The 19,955-nt window shown below is 37.6% G+C and overlaps 1 protein-coding gene across 12 annotated transcripts in view; it reads left to right on the top strand.

The window, feature by feature from the left end:
• Nucleotides 1-19,955, top strand: part of LOC110974416 (RING finger protein 17-like) — a 77,971-nt gene that overhangs the window by 20,325 nt on the left and 37,691 nt on the right. For 11 of the 12 annotated variants that reach the window (XR_015427796.1, XR_015427798.1, XR_015427797.1 and 8 more), the window contains exons 29-33: nt 784-870; nt 1,937-2,248; nt 2,498-2,645; nt 5,946-6,081; nt 13,909-14,101. Coding sequence is in view for 3 of the 12 variants with exons in the window: in XM_022226031.2 (XP_022081723.2) it covers nt 784-870; nt 1,937-2,248; nt 2,498-2,645; nt 5,946-6,081; nt 13,909-14,101 (876 nt within the window). In the remaining 9 variants the exon portion in view is untranslated. Of the gene's footprint in view, nt 1-783; nt 871-1,936; nt 2,290-2,497; nt 2,646-5,945; nt 6,082-13,908; nt 14,102-19,955 lie in introns of those variants that run through there. The other variant, XM_022226034.2, reaches the window with a different exon arrangement.

The following is a 19,955-nucleotide window of genomic DNA, read 5'->3' as shown; positions in this document are numbered from 1 at the left end:
TCTTCTGGTTTCTTACATTGTGTTAATCTTGCCTTGGTAATTTCCTGAAATTAATCTCCCTTTTCCTAAAGATTTCCACATACATGTACATGTACCGTACCAGTGTAATTTTTTGAGAATTTTTTTAATTTGATTTCATTTTTCCAAGCACAAATCTGGATCCCCATGGTGACGGGTGTTGATGCATTCAGGATTAGGCTAGTAGCTGTAGTATGCTGTATAGTCTTACATTTACCTGTAGGGAGTGATGAGCTGTACACTCTGCATTTTAATCCAACCATAAATCTCCCAGGCCGTCCTCAGGATACAACATGAGACGTTTTGTAAAATTTCCATAGGGAGAGGAGGGATTCAAGCTCTAATTCCATTTTTTTGGTCACCAACAAGACGTGAGATTTCAAACAACATGTCCGGAAGCAACGTTCCTCTCAATTCGCTTTGCTACTGTCTGTGCTTTCGTCCATTTTTGAATTGAATCTGGTGGCTCAAAATCCAGGCAGTTCTGCTGTACCCGGTATTTAAAAATTTTTCAATGGAATTAACAAAATGATTGTCACAATTTGACAAATGATTCATGTTTATTAATTTACCGAAATTAAACCCACAGTTCAAAACTGCTGTTATTTTTTGTCTTTTACTGGGGAGGGCGGGTTTCAAGGCATTTGTTTAAAGAAAATCATAGCATATCGATTCATATTTTATACAGGTAATTCTATGGTGCCATTCTAAGTATATTATGTGTGTTGACTACTACCTAAATTTGGGGGGGGACAACTTTTGCAGAAACCTCCAAGCTCTTCATGGCCTGTCACAACAATCCAGTTTCTGTTAGAGACCCTTGTGGAACAGTCATGCACAGCATTGATTAAGGTAAGAATGGATTTTGGAAGAGTAGTATTTATCTACACGTATTACTTGTGTGATTTCATCCAAGTAAACAATTAACAATTTCCTCAGGGATAACAGAACACTTCTGTATAAACTTATTGGGTCCTGCTGGTTAACAACCTGTAATAACATTAAATAAATGAACAGTTTGATCAAATGATATTTGTTCTTAAATGTACAGAATTAAATGACTAAGGTCATGCTTTTAAACAGATTTGTGTGGGGATAATGAAACACAACTTTTTCTGTTCATCAAGAAATACATGTATATTAGCTTGCTCTTCCTGGACAGTTCTCCCAAACATTGATGATCTTGTTTGTCTGCCCTTGAAGGAATGAACCTTTGTGGAAATATGTTGATAAAAATAGAGTAAATACATTGACTAATGGATCCATTAAAATGTGGCAGGCCAGGTTTCTTCATTCATTGTAATATGGTCCATTAAAGCTACTTTGTACACATCTATAAGGGAGCTGTTGTCAGCAAGTCAGTTGTTTTCACTCATTCAGGGAAAAGTGAAACCTGTCATTACTGTCGACCTTGAGTAGTGGTTGACTTAAGAACGACCTAATTTGTAAAAATGGATGATAATATTTGCCAGACTTGTAAGGTTTCTACATTTAAGCGCAGTCAATTCTGTATTGTACTTTGTCAGTCTTAGACGCCATTCAAGACCGGATCAGCAAAATGCTGATAATTTTTGAGCTGAACCCCTTCATAAATACTTTTTGAGTCACAAAGTCAAAGTCATAGGTTGAAAAATTATGAGTTTCAAATGATTTTGTTCGAGAACTCTACATGTACTTCTTTGTTTTTCTAATCCCCTTTTAGCAATGGTTTGTTTCTCTCATGAGTAGTCATAAACAATATCCTTATATGTAGACTTGTGTATGTGTAGCACAAACTGCATGAAATGAAGCACAGTCAGCTGTGCCATATCATCCATTTAAGACAAGCCACCTGACAGTCTCTAGACCAATAGGGATGGCTAAACTGTTTTACATATTCATGAATAAGATTTTATTCTGAATATTTATCTGGTTACAGTCCCTTTGCAAAAAAGGAGAACCCTTGAAAGTGGATCTGCTGTTACCAACTGGACAAAGTATCAACATGGTTCTTGTAGCAGAGGGATTAGCTGAAAATGAAGACAATGATGATGGGAGTGAGAAAAGCTGCCCCTTTTCTGAAGTGGAAGCGTCTAGAGATGTTGCCACGTTGACACCCAATGGTAGAGTAGTATCCCCTGAAATGGGTGTGGCTATAGCAGGATTGGAGGTGGAGTACAAGCCAATGAGGTTGCCAGCCAAAGGATCTCAATTGGCTGTATCAGTGACACACATCAACCAGCCAGACATGGTAATTGGATGAAAAATCTCTCATGGCCACTTCAAATTATGGTCAGTCATCTTTAGTATCAACACTTGCTACATCATAACAGGCTTATGTGTTAATGACGTCAATCTTTGTTCACATGTGTACTTTCCTATGGAGCCAGTTGGGGCCCACGGTCCGCTAAGCACGATGGGAAGGCACACACAAAAACAAAGTGTGGTATCATTAGTGCAGAGGTGAATTTATGTTTTAATATGTTTGTTCGTTCTGTAGGTTTACATACAACCATGGGCAGATCATCACTTTGGCGATGGCCCAGTCCAACTGGAGACATATCATCAACTTGCTGAGTTGCAGAGAATGTCAGCTGACCTAAACAAGATGGCTCCCACTCTACCAAGTGTCACCAACCCCCAGATAGGTAAGCCTTTATTCTAAATTACTAAATTGATATGTATCGATACAGCTCAGTCCCAGCCAAAACCAGCTCAGCTTAGCCTAGATTAACCCAGTGCTGCCGAACTCAACTCAACCCAACCCAATCAAGAGTCAAAGATCAGCCCAATTCTGACCAGACCAACTCAACCCAACTTGGTCCAACCTAGTTCAACTCCAACTCAGTCCAATCTAGTTCAACTCAAACTCAGTCCAACCTAGTTCAACTCAAACTCAGTTAACCAAGCCCAGCCCCACCCTTAACTCAACTTTTTTCAGTCTAACTCAGATCAGCCAGTTGACCTTATAACCCAGCCTTCTGTTAAAACCTAAATTAACCCAGTCAGAGTCCCATCCAAACCATTACTGAATCATAAAAATGATGCCCAATCCTAAGTACTAGCCCATTTTATAGTAATGTTAAAAAAGTATACAAATACATCTTACAGTGCAGAAAAACTAAAAAAAAAAAAAGATTGCTTCAAGTTATTAAGTGCTTGCAGGGAGAAGAAAAAGATTGCGGGTGTTTTTCCCAAGAGCTTGCATTTTAAAACTTGTTAAGAAGCAGTCTTTTCCATTGAACCTGTCTCAAATTCCCCCGGAAATGAACCAAATCAGAAGCAAGTGTGTTTTCATCTGAATATCACCTTACAGGGATTTCCCACAAGTCATATTCGCAAGTCATAAAGTGAATAATAAATAAATTAGTGAGGAAAAATCAGCACATGTAAGAATTCTGTTACTTTGGCCTTTGTAGGAATTTTGCTGTGGGGAATAATTTAATCCATTGCTTGGCTACAGCAAACAGACAGTTAGCATCACTCTGGAAATGACAACGTCATTTTTATTTAGAAGATAGCAGAAACAAGGTGGGCTCCCCCAACTTTGAACTCATTGCAAACCCCTCCTTCAAAAAAAAAAAATCAGTTGTCAGATATAATACCTTTTTAGGAGTGATATCTTATGCCCATCATAGGACCTGGTCTTTCATCTCATTGAACTGTATACAAAGTACTGCCTACATGTATAGAAACCTTTGTCATCTTTTCAGTAGATGTCATTATCTCACAAGACCAAACGGTGTATTAAAAAGAAATTCCTACTCTGTTTGTGTCAGGTTTTTGCTCCTCAGGGAAATTGTATTTTTCCCTTGGCTGTTGTGGGTAGGACACTCAACCAATAGGAAGCTTTGAGAAACAGTGGGTTTGAAGTCAGTTGGAGGACAAAAAATATCAGATGCTTGTGAAAGGAATGGATTTGAGTGCCACTGTCTCGGGGGAAATTTCAGAGGGGTGTTAAGCCAAAAAAAGTAAGGTTTTTGTTCCATCCGGTGGATATATTTACAGTTTCTTTGCCTGAGTGATTTGGTTTGCACTCTCGCTTCTGAGGAATGATGCTGCACTGTAACACTTTATGTAGGCTTATGTTTATCAGCGAGGCTTTTGTTCATGTGAGGAAGGGTCGAGAGGTCTTTGTTACTTCCTTGTCAAGCAGGTAAAGATACTAGAAGGTTTTATTGGCACACTGGTTTAAAGTGGTTAGCTTCTTGAAGTCCAACCCAGAGTATAAATAGGTACACGTACCTACAGAACAAGTCTGCAGATGGATGCATGGAGCTGACCTGGCTTCATCCATTATATTTTGTCAGGGTACAGCGTATGCACAGCACTCACAGTCTCGGAGGGGGGTGGGGAGTTTCATATTTAACATCAGATAGCTTCTGTCTGTGCTAGAGAGGAGTAAATAAGTTACAAAGATTAGATGTGGCATTTTGAGTATTTCAAGACCTCTCTACCCATGTACATAGATCTCCCTTATACTCTTTGGCTGTAAACTTTTAAGCCCATTCTTTTTTGAAGCACCAAAAAAGGAAAGCCAATGAACATTGTACTGAGTGAACAGGTAAACAAGTTTTCAAAAAGGGTTAATGAACGTTTTTGCTCTTTCCAAAGTTCCTATTTAAAAGCAAAAGTGCAGGGCGATCTTTCCAAACTGTTTGACTTGTCAGTTCTTTTTTTCATTAAACATTTTCAACGGTTACTCATCATGCTCTTATCTTTATAATCGGTAGCTCAAATTTCAGGCTTTCTTTAACCCTTGAGAGGATACCAAATCCTGAAAGTATTCCATCATCCCATCATGTCCTTTCTCATCAACGTTCAATCAGAGGTATTTTTGTAGGTAGGTCAGTTGATTGCTTTTGAAGTAGGTTTCAGGTAACCATATCCTGGGCTGTAGGTATCTCTGTGTACTAAGTCTCATGGGCAGTGAACTGAAAGTGAAATTTTCTCCTATATCTCTCCCCCCATGTCTCCTGCCGTTTTGTTCCTTCCACTGGTTGATAGTCACATCATTTCAAGCGTATTTAAAAAAGTGTTCACTCATTCAAAGTAGAAAGTTTCTCCTTTTTTGTCCCGGTTTGTCTTCCTTGTTTGAATTCTGGGTTAAGCAGCCTCCAAGACAAACTGTATGTTTGCTCCATGTAGACCTTGAAGTAAAGTATTTTACTTGGATCCTTTGAAACATCTGCCACAACTCAACAGTTTTGAGTCACTTTGGTGGGACTAGCTTGTCATAACATCTCTGTAAAGGAGATGAACTATCAAACTGAAAAAAAGATTTGTTTGGATATAACTCTTACAGAAAAACTCCTCTTATCCTGTGGGAAAACGGTCTCTTATTCACAGTGAATTTTAGAATTCTCTTCTGCAAATCTGATGGAGTGTCTTGTTGTCATAGTGTCTCATGTTCCTCTTCAAGCATTGTTGTGATTGGATGAGGTTGCATTGGAAGAAAGAATAAGTGCATCTGAAAATTCCTCTGGTAGCTTGGAAGAAGAGTTGCATTCATATACCTTGAGGGGACAATGCAAGGAGGGATAGTGTTTCTTTGCTCATGTTTCTTGTTTGTGTTCAGCCAGGACAAATTTTGAACTTATGGGAAAAGAAATATGCATCTCTAGGCCAAACACAAACTTACCAGAGGATTTGTGGAATGAAAGGTTTTGTCAAATCATGGAGCATTATATATTATATAATTGCTAAAATTTTAAGACTCTAGTTCATTAGGCTGGCGAAAATGAAATTTTGAGGAAGTTTTCAACAAATAGTTTACCATCAAATGGCAAGGAAAACCTTCGGGATAAAGCTGCATTGACATATAAAGATATTTTCCAATTTATGAATTAAAAATCACAATCTGCATATTCTAGACGTCTCAACAGCAATCTGTCGTCAACCCGTTTTGACTTTTATCATCAGCCTTTATGCTTCATTTCAATATTTAGGTTTGTGCTGCTGTGCTCTCTACCAAGTCAACCAGCAGTGGTTCCGTACAACAATTCACCAAGTCAAGTCGACTGAGAAACTTTGTGAAGTCCAGTTTGTGGATTATGGCACGACGGAGTGGGTACCATTTGAAGGGTGAGTCCTTTTATATTCAGACAAACAATTTGGTAAGTTGTCAGAAAGCATGAAAATGTACCAATAGCTGGTTTAAATTGATGACAGGTGGTTATGGATGGGGCCCCAGCAGACAGGTGCAGCTGTAGAAGTGACCACAATATAGGTATGACTAAAGCAGGTGAACAGACTGGAGAGCTAGCCACAATGGACTCCTTTACACAGAAAATGTCTTACACCAGAGAACACTCAAGCCCACATAAGAACAAACCCCTCGGGTAGTGATGACAGATGCTGTAATACTTGTACAGTAGTTGGCAAGTAACCAGAGTAATCCAGATGGTTACTGCTGAAGATGAAGATCTGTTGTGTGCACAAAGTGTCTGCGTGCCGATTCACTGGTGCCTCTCTGACACAAAGAGGCATAACATGCTTGGATGTTTCATGCATACTTTGAGCATTTCTGATGCTGTTAATCACTCAGTCATGGTTTAAAACACTGTATTGTATGAATAATTTGTAATGTGACAAAATCTTCAGAAGGCAAGGAATTTCTCATGTGAAAAAATCCTGTGTAGAAATTTTCAAAAAAAGTTAAAAATCTCATGTGTACTTTTAACAGTCGCTGCGCATGTTTAATGCCCAAGTGAGCCAGCATAACGTGTTTGCATGATAAATGAGATAGTGCAAAATCTGTGACAAGTTGTCTTCTCATGTCAATCTTAAACTCTGGGGAGCTGAATATCAGTAGCCCTTCAGTCTCATAAAGTACAGGTGTTCTGAAACTAAACATAGGCTGGAGTGAAGTGTGAGATGAATGGACAGTACCATGTCATTTGGGATGAAATTGTATGCATGAGCGCCCACATATGTATTGTATAAAGTGCATCCTATGTGTAGCATCATTTATCAAGCTTATCTGAAGACTTGTACATGGATCGTTGTTTGCATTGAAATGTTTACACAACATTGCAGTCTCTAACATTTAGTTGAATGTGTAGCATGACTGCTCTGTTCAGCTTAAATATATGTGCAGCAATCAACTGCATGGCTGTTTCCTTGTTTGCGCAGTGCAAATTTAACATTCCACAGTTCAATGTTTGATAGCACAAGCAAATTGGGTACAGCTTTTCACTGTAGTATGGCAATGGTTAAAAAACTGAAGCCGTAGCCACAAATTACTTAGCTTAGATGCCTCTCTTCAATCCAATTAGTCAGATTAGGAAAGCCAGAAAGTGCCCTCAATTTACCATGATAAGACAGCTGTTGACCTTTTAATGTTTGGGTCTCTTTGTTCCAGCAATGAGCAGAGAACAGCTGTGGCTTATTCAAATTTTTATCGGTTTTAAGATGTGTGTGCCAACATTTCAGTTTGCACAACAAACAAAAATAAAAATGAAAATCATTGAACCATTTTTTTAAAAAAAGTGCGTAATTTCACAGTCACTTATCATCTTGAATAACTTTAAGTGCTTCCAGAATAAAATAAACAATCCATAAGCCATTAATCCATACTTCCACTGTCAGGGATCATCTACCAGTAGAGTAGCCACATGTACGTATTCCGGTACATGTGCTTCGAAACTAAAAAAAAACTCAACCACGTATACTCGTACAATTTCACTCAGTAATCATTTAGGGCAGCTACATGTGCTTCTAAAAAAGTTTTTAAGCCATTTATATAGCCTAATTACACTTTGAGTGATCATCTTGAGGCAGCTACGTAGTGGTACATGTCTAGATCTAGGACAGATCATCAAAGTAGGGCAAGTCAGGTGCGAATTATACCAGTACCCCCCCTAGTTGGACCAGTAGTCAATTGCTTTTTAACAATGCCAATATGCACAATTCAGTCACACTCGAACGACCCTTGTCAAGTCAATTTTTTAAATCTCACTGTTATTCACATTTCACCGTTGGCTGGGTACTCCCAGCTTACATTGTGAGTGAAATCTGAGACAGTTATTTTCATGTGAATGGTTCCCTCTGTAATGATAAATGAAATCGGCTATTGGTAACCAGTGATGCGACCATACCCCTGGGCCTGGTCCCAAATAGTCGACTCGACAGTCCAAACCGTCCATCGTTGGGGTGGTGTTACTCAAACTACATGTACATTTGTATAGTTGACTATAGTCATCACTTGAACTTGCCCGTAGACTCATTATTTCTTTACCATTGCTGGTTGTGAAGTTTACATAACTACATGTATTGTCAGATCAATATGCAAACTTTTGGCTAGCTATTACATGTATGTCCACTCCAATTTAATTTTATTTTCAGTAGTCATCACTCTGCATTTGTTTTTAGATCTATTTTTTCTGAAGTTTGGACTTTGAAAGTCAGTAAACTATTTGCTCATTTAGATGCTCAGTTTGATATTTCCTTGGACCAATGAATTACTGTTACTGTGTCATTGAATTTAAGCAAGTACTATTCAGTCCATATGGGCATATAATATAACTTTATTGGTCGCTTCGTGATGTAGGATTCCTATTAATTCAAATTTGATTTTAATTATATGTACTTAGAAAAAGAAGCCCCCAAAAACAGTTACATGTTATCTTTGGTCTAAGAACAGAATGACTTCCCAGGAAAGGACATTTTTAAAAGTACATGTAATTTTAATTCATGCGCATCCATCTTCTATCAGGACAGTGAAAACAGCAGAAAACAACAAAAAGATTAAAAATTGGATCAAACTTCGATTATGCGAGATACACTGTACGCTGCTCACAATAAACATTCAATTTTAAGAACTTATACGAAAATGAAAAGTAAGAAATGTCAAAGCGTGGGTTGACAGTACTGGAATATTGAAAACTTAAAAAGAAATCCCTGAGAGTTTAATCTTCCTGATCGGCTTAAGTATGGCTAACACATGCACAAGGGGAATTTAATCCTTTTCTTTTTTCGCAAAAACATATTTTGAAGCAATTGCTTTCTTGTTTCTGTTGGTTTCAGTTTTTTTCTTGGAGATGTTCTGACCTGCTTGAGGGTTTGAAAATATGGTATCACAGTAAAGACAAAATAAAGTGGAAGAGAAAACAACCAAATCTCTATGTTTGGGAAAAATTACACTTCTGTCACAATTTTCCCCTGACTAATATTAGAGAGATTCGTTGGAGCCATCAAACAATTTCTCACTCTGTTTCATTTACCATTTCCTACTTTTTGTGACAAAAGTTACATGTATTAAAAAAATGTGTAACTCTTAAAATGGCTTTTGAGTGACATACACGTATATTGTTCTGCTGATGTACACGTACATGTACGTACCTGTGCCTTACCCCCATATCTGGAACCAGTCTTTAGCCCTGTCTTGCTTTGATAACAAGCATCTGTGTGCAGTCTTTCTCTGTTTGTTATTATATTCTTGATTTGTTTTGCATTGTTGTCTGAAGGTAATCCAAATTTAACATTTTTACCAGAACTTTCTGTCCTTGCCCAAAGGAATTTGAACCCGTCCTTTTTAACCCAGGCTTCTGCTGTTAGATTTGATGTGTGGGAAAGAAGTTAGCTTGAGACAAACTGAGGTACTGTACATGTAACTTATGAGAGTTACCAAGTTAATTGGCATGTATTGGATAGCCATGATACTGGGGTGCCATAACATGCTTTGCTCTTTTAGTTTCACTTCAGGCGTTTGATTACAAAACATGAGGCAGAAGTAAAACTTGGCTGAAACATCTGTTGGGATGAATTTCTAACCCGGTTGATTAAATGTTAATCACTATGGTTGGTCCATGGGAAAAGCATCTGTTAATATCAATAAATGCTGTAGACATTTACATCCAGATCTCACTCTGCTTCCGCTGTGTTAAAAAAGAATTTTATCTGCAACGAGTCACATACATGTATTTAACAGCTGCTGTTACAAATGGAATTATATATCATAGAGACGATACATTTAATTCCAATCATCTCTGATGTGACACGAGTTTTATACTATATTGTGTTCTGCAACGTATTTATGATTATCCTTTGTGACTGCTGTTGATATGACGGCATAAATGAAGTGATATGGGACAATGAAGTAGTATATTTAAAAGGCTACCAGCAACATTGGAATCATTAAAAATGTGAGACAAAAAGGGATATCGTCCTTCAACCAAGGGGCTACACTTAGCATTTACTGGCTGTCTGGATGACTGGATGCAATTTCTGTTATCACAAAAATGTATTGAATAATTTGTTGGACCAAAAAGTCATTTGAGTTCCAACCAGAAATTTGGCAATTTACTAGCTGAGAAAAAGCCAGTGATATTTGAACAAAAATTGTCTATGGAATTGACAACAGACATCCTCTTTTCAAATTAAATTGACCATGATTGTGTTTGCAATGTCTTCAAGCAGTTTTGTGTTTCTTGGGGTGGGATGCATTACTAAGAGAACAAGGGGTCACATCCTGTAAGAATGAAGCATCCATCAAAATGGAGATAGCGTGGTTTAATCTCGATAAACAGAGTATTTTCTTTATGTTCCCTTCAGTTGAGTTTATGTCATATTTCAGTGACACTAGCACCTGTTCTAGATCATTATTATATATTGGGTCTTGTCCTCCAGAGATGCTTTCTGGGGTCCCCTCAGAGAAAGTTCCTGTTGACCCATGGAATGCCATGGTTCTTGATTCAGTCTAAATAACGTTAAGTGTTCTAATCTTTAAGGTTGAGTTACCAGAGGGAAGGACATTGGGTTTTACTAGAAAGCCACAAATTGGAGTCATCACCTTGGAGATGTATCAACAAACAGGTGCAACTACATGTAGCTGTATGGGCAGTTGGTGTCCTGTTTGAAATTCATGGCTTTCATTTTTGTGGGTCATTCCTGGGTGGCCAGACTTTCCTCATGGTCAACCTTGGTCATCATTTGATCCCAAGGGTCCAGAGAATCTAATTTGGGAATTATCCACACTTGGAGGAAAACAAAGACTTCTGGCCTTGGTTGCTTAATACAAGGCATGTTTTGATGGGTGAAGATCTTTCCCAGATGTTAACAGCTTAAGTTTGTTTATACTGTAGTTCAGTTTCACAGAGTAAAGCCAATGCAGTCCAGAGTATTATGCAAAAAAGTCACATTGAAAGCATAATTTACAATTAATGTACTGGTATGTTCATAACATTCACATTCATTTGTTTAGCCTGAAATGTGAGTTACATAATGCCAACTAAAATTACAGGGGCCCAGTGTTTTTTGAAGTTGTTAAGCACAGACATGTACTATACTCCAAAGCAGAAACATATAGGTCCAAAAGTGTGACATTTTGGTGTCCCTGTCACATCTGACCTTTGTTACTTTACATGGAAATATCACCGGAATTGATTTGAAACTGTTACTTTTAGTTTGGCAGGTAATTTGCATTAATTCGTCACTCTTGGAAATGGGAAAATGTGTTCTGAACTTATAAAATCATATGTTGATGTGACAGGGCCACAAAAAAAATGGACCCCAAGTTTCTGGAAGAACTCATATGTGACTACTTTTCAGCTGTTATTTGCTCAACACAGAAATAAGATGGGCACAAGAAAGTAAGTCCTACTGGCTAGAGCAATAGGCCTAAGGATGAGTTGATTGGAAATACTGGTAGATACTAATGGGAAATTGGAAGAGCCACATGCAGATATTTAGAGGAGTTAATTAGTAATTTGTTTCATTTTTTATTTCATTTTTTTATAATTCCAAAAAGAGGGGAGTGAAATGTGTCCTTCTAACCCCTGGATGTGCATGTATGTTTGCACATTGAAATCGGCTGTCTGCCTATCTGCATTTATCACCATGTCTACCTCCCAAGCCCCAAATGTATCTGTCACATGTGTATCCACCTGTCTAATTTATCTGTCTATATTACTGTCTGCCAGATTCATTTTGTTTATCATGTATTTAGATTGAAATCACCTGCAGTTGTATTAAGCTCCCATTTTCGTGCTCAGTGGATAAAACTTTTATGAATGCTCACACTCAGATCTGACAAAAACTACAGAGTTACTATGCAGGTAAAGCAATTGAGTGACTTCCCTGGCTGTGTGAGTGATTTTCTAAACTGATAATTTAAGCCTGGACTGCCAAAGACTCCATTGTGATTGCATAGGTCCCTTTTTTCTAATGCGTCTTTGTCATCGGAGTACATTATCCTTTTGAACAATACGTGTACTTTCAATTTTCATTCTGTTTAGATTTGGGGAGATTTTCCAGTCCCTGGATACAATCAAGTGAATTTGGAGTCAAAATGAATGAAGACTGTTCCTATGCTTGAAAGCCTTAAAAACAATTTCTGTCAAAGGAAAACAACTTGAGACCGAGAGATGGTAATTAAACTGTAAACTTGAATAAGTGATCATACGGCACAGGTTAGAAAGAAGAGTGTAGGTACCATACATGCACGCACTTGCATACATTTAACAGCAGCGTGCTTGTATCATACATGTACATACACCAAAATCCTTGGTGTACTTGGGTTTATAGACTAGAGAGGTAGCACCGTTCATCATCAATGAGCAAACATCCCGTTACCATAAGCTCTGTGAGGAATGTTTTCCCAACTTATCCTTTTAGTGAGTATTATAAATCCTGCTTGTGAAAACCGATAAAGCATTACACACGCCAAGTCAGAATTGAATGCATTGATGAGGTTATCCTCAGAACCCGAAATGAACAGTGTGTGGGGTGTTCAGAATACACTCTTCATCAGAAAAGATGAAAAGAATGTAACCTTCAAGATGAATGCTTGCAGGAACATTGCACATTGTCTCAATACAGGTGAGATAATCGTGAAGTCCTTCTACCCTCTTCTTAGGCGGGTGAGTATCACTCGCCTCACCCACAGGTGATTTAAAGTAGATGTCCTGGAACTGGCAACAGCCTCTTGTTGAAATAAAACAAGTGGTGTCAGTTCTTTTCTGGAAGTAACTGTTGTTTTAGGGGTGTGCTCATGGGAATTGCAGTATCTGTAATGGATATCCATCTCTTGTTTTGTCCACCTCCAGGTGGACTGGCTTGCATGTCAGAGTAATCATGAGATGAATTTGAAAGTGTTTGTTCCTAAACTGTCTGTCTGAAATGTTGACTTAATATCAGAGCTGAGATTGTCCAAAACAAGCCAAGAGGTTGGCTGAAGAAATTAAAGGATCAATTAGAAAAATAAACCTGTCTGACTGCATGTGCATGCATTAAAGGGTTGAGAAATAAACTCTGAGAACTCAAAGAAATATCTAAAACTAAAAATGAATACTAGCACATTCAATATTCAAATTTAAATTTATTTGTTCTTCATGGAGTTTGCATTGTTGACATAGCTTTCTGCTCTTAAAACAAAGTACATATTAACACAAGATACATGCATACATGGACAACAATCAATTAATAATGCATACAGCTTAACAAAAACTACAAGTGGAATACATCATAACTTATCCACTGCTATTAATCTAATCTTTAATGTAGAACTGACAGATCTTGAATAAGTTCTCATTCATTTGTCAAATGGAGAATGGTATGAAGGAGTTTGCTTATTGAGATGTCCTAGCTTTAATTGATCCCATTGTCGTCCACTTCTAAGTTTTATACAATTCTGATTCCGAGGAATCCCAATCTGAAGTGGAATAATAATCGGAAGTGAAAGAATTATTTTCCAGTAAATGATTTTGTTTTGCATCTTTAATGAGGTAAGAGCATGTTCTGAGGCTTTTGTTCCCACCTTGACTGCACACCTTAATCTGTGCAATGGATGGATTGTACGTCGTCATGCTTTTCCCAATGGTTCCTAATGGAACTATCACCAAGTACCAACTGCAAGGGTCTATTCTAGTTCTTTCTTTTTAAAAACTCACTTCAGAATTTTCTTTTTTTCAGGTTACGACAGATTCCAGAAAAATTTACCACTTTGCCCATGCAAGCCCGACAGTGCCAGCTCATAGGTCTAAAACCACCGTCCCCATCAGCTGCCTATGAGGGCGCTACGTTGCCTGACTCTGATTGGCCAATGGCTTCAGTTGACAAGTTGCTTGAGCTCGTTTCCAACAAAAAGCTGATAGCCTCAATTCAGGTAAGGCAACAACTCTCAGTAAGAGGTCAAAGTGTAGACTTGTAATTTGCATTCATGTTTCATGTTGTGTGTTTTTGTATTTATGCATATGCATATACATGCACATGTAAATGCATAAACAACTTAATACGCAAAAAGTAAATGTAATAAAAATTCATCAGACAATAAAATCATCTATTCATGCCATCCCTACAAGCTAGGTAGGCATGTCACCCTGACTTTGGTTGTTAAAAGCAGTACAGTACTTTCCGTTGGTTTGTAATTAAGGATGTGGCATTTTCTGTGTCAACATCTGTCACTCTGTGTGTTAAGCTGTCAGCCTAAGGCTGCCACAAGCAGTTTTGCGAGAAGGGAGTAAACAATGAGATACCTCTATCCAAAGTGCACTGCTGTCTCGCATAAGATGTGTGGACAGAGATATTGACAGTAGAAGATGAAGACTGGCTTGTCAACTTTTTTATATGAGGCCTCATGACAACATATTCTGATGAACCATCAAGGCTAGAAAGCATGCAGAAGCAGCAAGTGTTTTCAGACTGTTCTCGTAAGGAAGCGTCTCCAGAAATCAAACTTTAATCAGAACGTCAGCTACAAATTGACAATGACTGGTCTTATTGCGTGCATCGTGTGGTGCTCTTCAAAGGAGCAATTTAATTATTTTGCAATCTCCTGACAACGATGCACCGTGACTTTGAGATGATGAAAGCCTTTCTCCTTTTGTTTTCAATCAGCTTTGTCAGAAAAATGGGAAAAGAAAATTCACTGGTTATACAAATGTTTAATGTCCGTTGTTTGAGCTGTGAAGTTGAATAAACAAACTGGATGCTCAAACAAAATCCAACCAGAGAACAAAGTGATTGCAACGGCAGTTTGTAAAACTAGTCACTTGGAATGCCACAGAAGATCTTTGAAAATATTTTTTAAAAGCCTTGTCTGTTCCTTCATGTGTGCAGATGTACAGGTGCATTTTCCTATGTGAAAGTTTGTAGGTTCTGTTTGTGTACCTGCCTGTTAAACAAAGTCCCAGAGATTTAAGACGTAACCAATGAACTCCTGAAAGCTCTGTTAATGATGACAGAGTGAACTGCTTCCTTTGATGATTAGTAAGTACTCCTTTAAATGGCAGATACTTTCTTTTTTTTTTCCTTTTTTTTTCCACTTTATGGGATTATGGTTACATACATCATGGGAAGACTTTTTTGTAGTAAAAAATGTAATAAAATAATGCACTTTTTTGTAATAAATATATTTAATAAGTGCATTTCCAATGCAATTAACTTGAAAAGAAGGAGAGGTAATCTTCATACAATGACGAGTATAAAGTTGTCCAAAAAATTTTAAGAAAATTCATTGCTTCTATGCTGAAAGGTTACCTGAGTTCATCTGTGTTGTGTGCGGAGACTTTCTCAAGGGTTTGTTTTGGTCTCAAGAGGACAAAGGAGCAATTAAAAAGAATCTGTATTTTTAATTTCTCTGAATCACTTCGAAGGAAACCTCAAGGGAAAAGGCATTGTGGAGTTGAACTATTATCTAGGAATAGGTCTGAGTGTTGAAGCTATCACTGAAGGCATTGAACACTGCGCTTTGTTGAATTTGTTTGGAAAGTGGTTGTTGGAAAATGTCTCCGGCACTGCTAAAATTTCGGTCTGTGATGCCTTTGAGAAATCCTGCTTCCAGGATTTCTTGCTATTATAATAATTTGATTCTATTGAGGTGGAGAAAATAAAGGATGATGTCATCTAATAGAAAGCAAAAGGTGGTAATAACTACAAGATTAGTTTTGCAGTGCAAAGAAATACCTTGCTTGTTTTAATGATTGTTTTGGAGTGGAGAGGGACCATTTAAACCTGACAAAACACACACTTCAGTATTTTTAGAAGATCATCCTTTTTATGAAAACCTCTAGTGATGGGAGGTATGGAATTACATGCACTTCATTTTTCCTGAAGTAACTCTTGACGTAGTAGGAATAATTAAATGGCTTTTCAACATAGCTTCAAGCAATCCATCAATATTTCACATGATGATTCTTATTTGTGACTGCTGTTGATTTAAATTGTACAAGATTTATTTAAAAGCCTTTAACTCAAAGTGGCTGAGGTGATTTTTCTTTGGTTGGGTGACATACATGTACATGTATTGGAGAGCTTTTAATTGCGAGTAGAAATACAGAGGTGGTCTAAACATGCATATTCCCAGGTGGTAAAACTTGATCTGCTGAATTGTCAGGACTTAGGTTTCCGATCTCTTGGGATTTAAGCTACATATAATTATGGCTTAAGGGAATTTTGATTTACTCTCAAAACGTAAGAGTTTAGAAAAACAAGTTAATGTGGAGACTTCTATTAGTAGTCTGCTTGTGGGTATTGATTAAAGATACTAGTAGTTGTCTGACATTAAGCCGGAGGCTTTCATTTCAAGTACTGTTCTCTCTAAGGAGGTATACTGAAAGTACCATGATTAAGAGAAATTAGACGGCCTTAAGTTCTGAACATATGATTTTATTCTGACTATCCGTAGAGGTACAGACGTGTTTGATAACCAGGATAACGCTTTTATCAGCCTTGTAAATTTCGACATGTACCTTTGTAACTTGATGACAAAGAAGAAAAAAAAAGTAAATTGGATTTGTTGGTGCAATTGATGCATCTAGTCTCTTATCACCAATCCTCATCTTCCTCTTGGTACTGGCGCCTGCATAGTAGCAGATCTGTTGAAATTCTCACTCTAGTTAATAATCCTCTTCTCTTTAACAAAAGATAGGGATTCCATTTAAATCCATAACAGAAAAGCAAATATCTCTAGATTAGTTTACGGATCATGTTGTGCTTCAAGCCTTGCGCCTGAAGGGTTAGAAAGAAATAAGCACTTACTGGTGTTGATGTCTGCTTTTTAGAGTTTGGTTCTTTTATGTGTGGATAATGCTTGCATTCCTCGAGGGAGAAACCTCAGAACTTCCATCTCTGAGTGGTAGATAAGCTGCTTTGAAAAGAGACTAAGAATTGCTAGCCACAGTATGGCTCGTTAGCAAAGAGATGGTATTGTAAGGGTTGTATTGCCAGGCAAACTTTAGTACATTTGACTGTCATCTTAGCAAATTGATCATCAGGAAATGAGGCCTCTATTATGCATAGTGTTGGAGGGTCAGAAGGACGTAATTATTAATGATATAGTGTACGTGTTTGTTTACACAGTCACAAATTAACTGCAAAGATGACTCTCGACAACTCCATGTCTTATTCTGCTGGTGAATAACTTGGACTTATTAATAGCCAAGTTACAGCTTGTTACAGTGAAGTACAGAGTTTTCCACAAATTACATTGGATTCACAAAGTTGGTCAAAATGTGTGTACTGTTTTGATCATACATGTAAGACAAATTTCTTCAATTTCAATTTTAAAAGTGGGACCTTGCCCATCTACCGGCAAAATCTTACAAAACACAGCCATCTTCACCTTACCATTTCCTACATGTATAAGTACATGTACTTGGTCTTAATCAGAAACCCTCCTATAAAGATGCATTCTAAACAAAGTTGTCATATCAGTCAAAGGACCCCTATGTGTCTGTGTACTGTGGAAAATCAAGTGGAAGGAATTTTTGACTGTCTGTGACTGATACAGCAATCTTCCCTCATGTGACACTGACACTTAGTCAAACTTGGATTGGCTTTGTAGAAGATTCACCTGTTTTCAGCTAGCCCTGTGGAATCTCTTCTTAGGTGCAAGTGTTGTGTAGTAATTTGTAGTGACTGTGAGTGATAGCCTTTTCATGCTGCTCAATAATGGAGCTAGGCTAGATGCAAACAAATGAGGAAGGTCACATTTTAAGGTTTTGTTCAGCAAAATGTTTGGGGGCTACTGGCCACTTCTTTTTTTGTGTCTGGAATGTTCATCTGGGCACAGTCTCAGTGACAGTTAGACAAAAAGAAAAGAATTTCAGCTGTAAGGAGACTGTCATATTCCAACCTTACACATCTGTAAAATATTAACCCATTACCTGAAGAAAAATCCCTGCTATGGTATAATTGTTAGCACCTGTATACAGGTTTGTGTAATTGTTGCAAATAAGTGAGGATTGATCTGAGGCACAACAGTACAATCTTTGTGTGTTTCATTCACACTTCCTAATATTTTCTTTTTTGGTTTATTTTACTTTAATGTCTATTAGTTTATGATCCATAATGTAAACCTGTATTAGTGTCCTTTGCATTTGAAATGTGCATCAGAATCTAAATCAGTGCCTTGAAAATCGTTAACCGTTTCACTGCTTGTAGATAAGAGTCATGGGGCATCATTTTGTTTCATATTAACTGCATGCATGTGGCCACATATTGTCATTTTCATGGGTTTGGCTCAGTATTAAATATATTAAGGGCATTACAGTGCCATCTTGACAAAAAAGGATTTCCTCAAAATATCAATTATAGGTCATTTTGTGCAGAACTTTTATGGGGGTGGGGCAGATTTCATAGTAGGGTTTTACTCATACAAAACCACTATGAGTATTATACAATAAATTATGAGTATAATGGTAAAGGACTGTTTGCCTAGTAACTCTGTAACTGTTTTTTTGTATGTTAAGATCTCACAACATTGAGTCCCCCCCCAAAAAATGAATATGACCATAGATTTTAGGACTTCTAAACCTTCTCTAATGCAAAAAATGAGGACAATTCAATAGTATTTCTATCCAAGATTTCTCTCTTAGCTTTCTTTATGTTCACATTTGTCTTCTCTGGTGTCCAGGTAACTGACTTTGTTATTTTATCCAACCTTTCCCATTTGGGTTGTCTTGTGTCCAAGCCTCAAGGGTCACTGTCTTGTTTTCCCAATGCTCTTAGTAAACCTTTCCATCTCTCTGATATTTGTTCAACTAGTCTCCTCCTCCCGATATGATAAAAAATTACTATGAATTCTATGTCAAATATTGATGTAAGTCCCAAGAGGGCAAGATTGCTTTGCAGCTCTTCTGGAAACCCAATCCAACATTGGTTTTCATTTCATTATTTCCATCACAACCGGAGTCAGCCAGCGAAGGTAGCACATATCCTTCCTATGATCAACTCCAACAAGAAAGAACTGTTTCCTGCTTCTGTGAATTTTTTTGTTTTTTAAAGTGACTAAAATAAATAAATTAAACACAGGGCACCTTTTGAAAGCAGTTTACATAATTAAGAAAAATTATTTGCATGTACACGTACGATAATATTTTCAAATAGGTCATTTGGGAGACATTTTGTGGTAAATTTGTCAGCATTAGGGAGACATTGGCTTTTAGGGAGACATTTCAGTGTCTCCCTATTTTCAAACTACCAGAAGGAGGCCGAATTGTGTTGTCCATATTTTGAGAGATGATAGTTTAGGGCCTAAAATGAAAACATACAAAACATACATTTGGTTCAGATCAGATTAGGGAATATTGCATTATGAGACAGTAAAGTTGGTAAAATTTTGTGCACGTTCTTGTGGGAATGTCTCCCCAATGACCCATAAGCGGTAATGATAAAAACTTTGGTCATTAGCTGTGCTGTTGTTCATGCATACAGGATCACTAACTATACACAAGAGTGTAGTTACCCATGCGTAGTGTATAATGTCATTATTATCTCCTTGTGGTTGTTTAAATATACTGCAGCACATGATGATTGTGCATGTCCAACATCGATGGAAAGTCAAATTCAACACTTAAAAGTGAGTGTGATTTATGCTTCATTGTACACACAGCTTACATGCTACATGTACATTTGTGTTCAGGGTTACTCAAGACTGACCTCTTGCCCTTCTGACACCAGGATCTCAGGGGTTGTTTTAAAACCCCCTGGACCCCCAAGACTCCCTGACCCAGGACCCC

The sequence above is a fragment of the Acanthaster planci genome, linkage group LG15 (genome assembly GCF_054643075.1).
Source record: "Acanthaster planci isolate LZ-2023a linkage group LG15, COTS_SCS, whole genome shotgun sequence".
Classification (NCBI taxonomy): Eukaryota; Metazoa; Echinodermata; class Asteroidea; order Valvatida; family Acanthasteridae; genus Acanthaster; species Acanthaster planci.
Note: the sequence above shows the minus strand (reverse complement) of the source record. Positions and strands in the feature narration are given on the sequence as shown.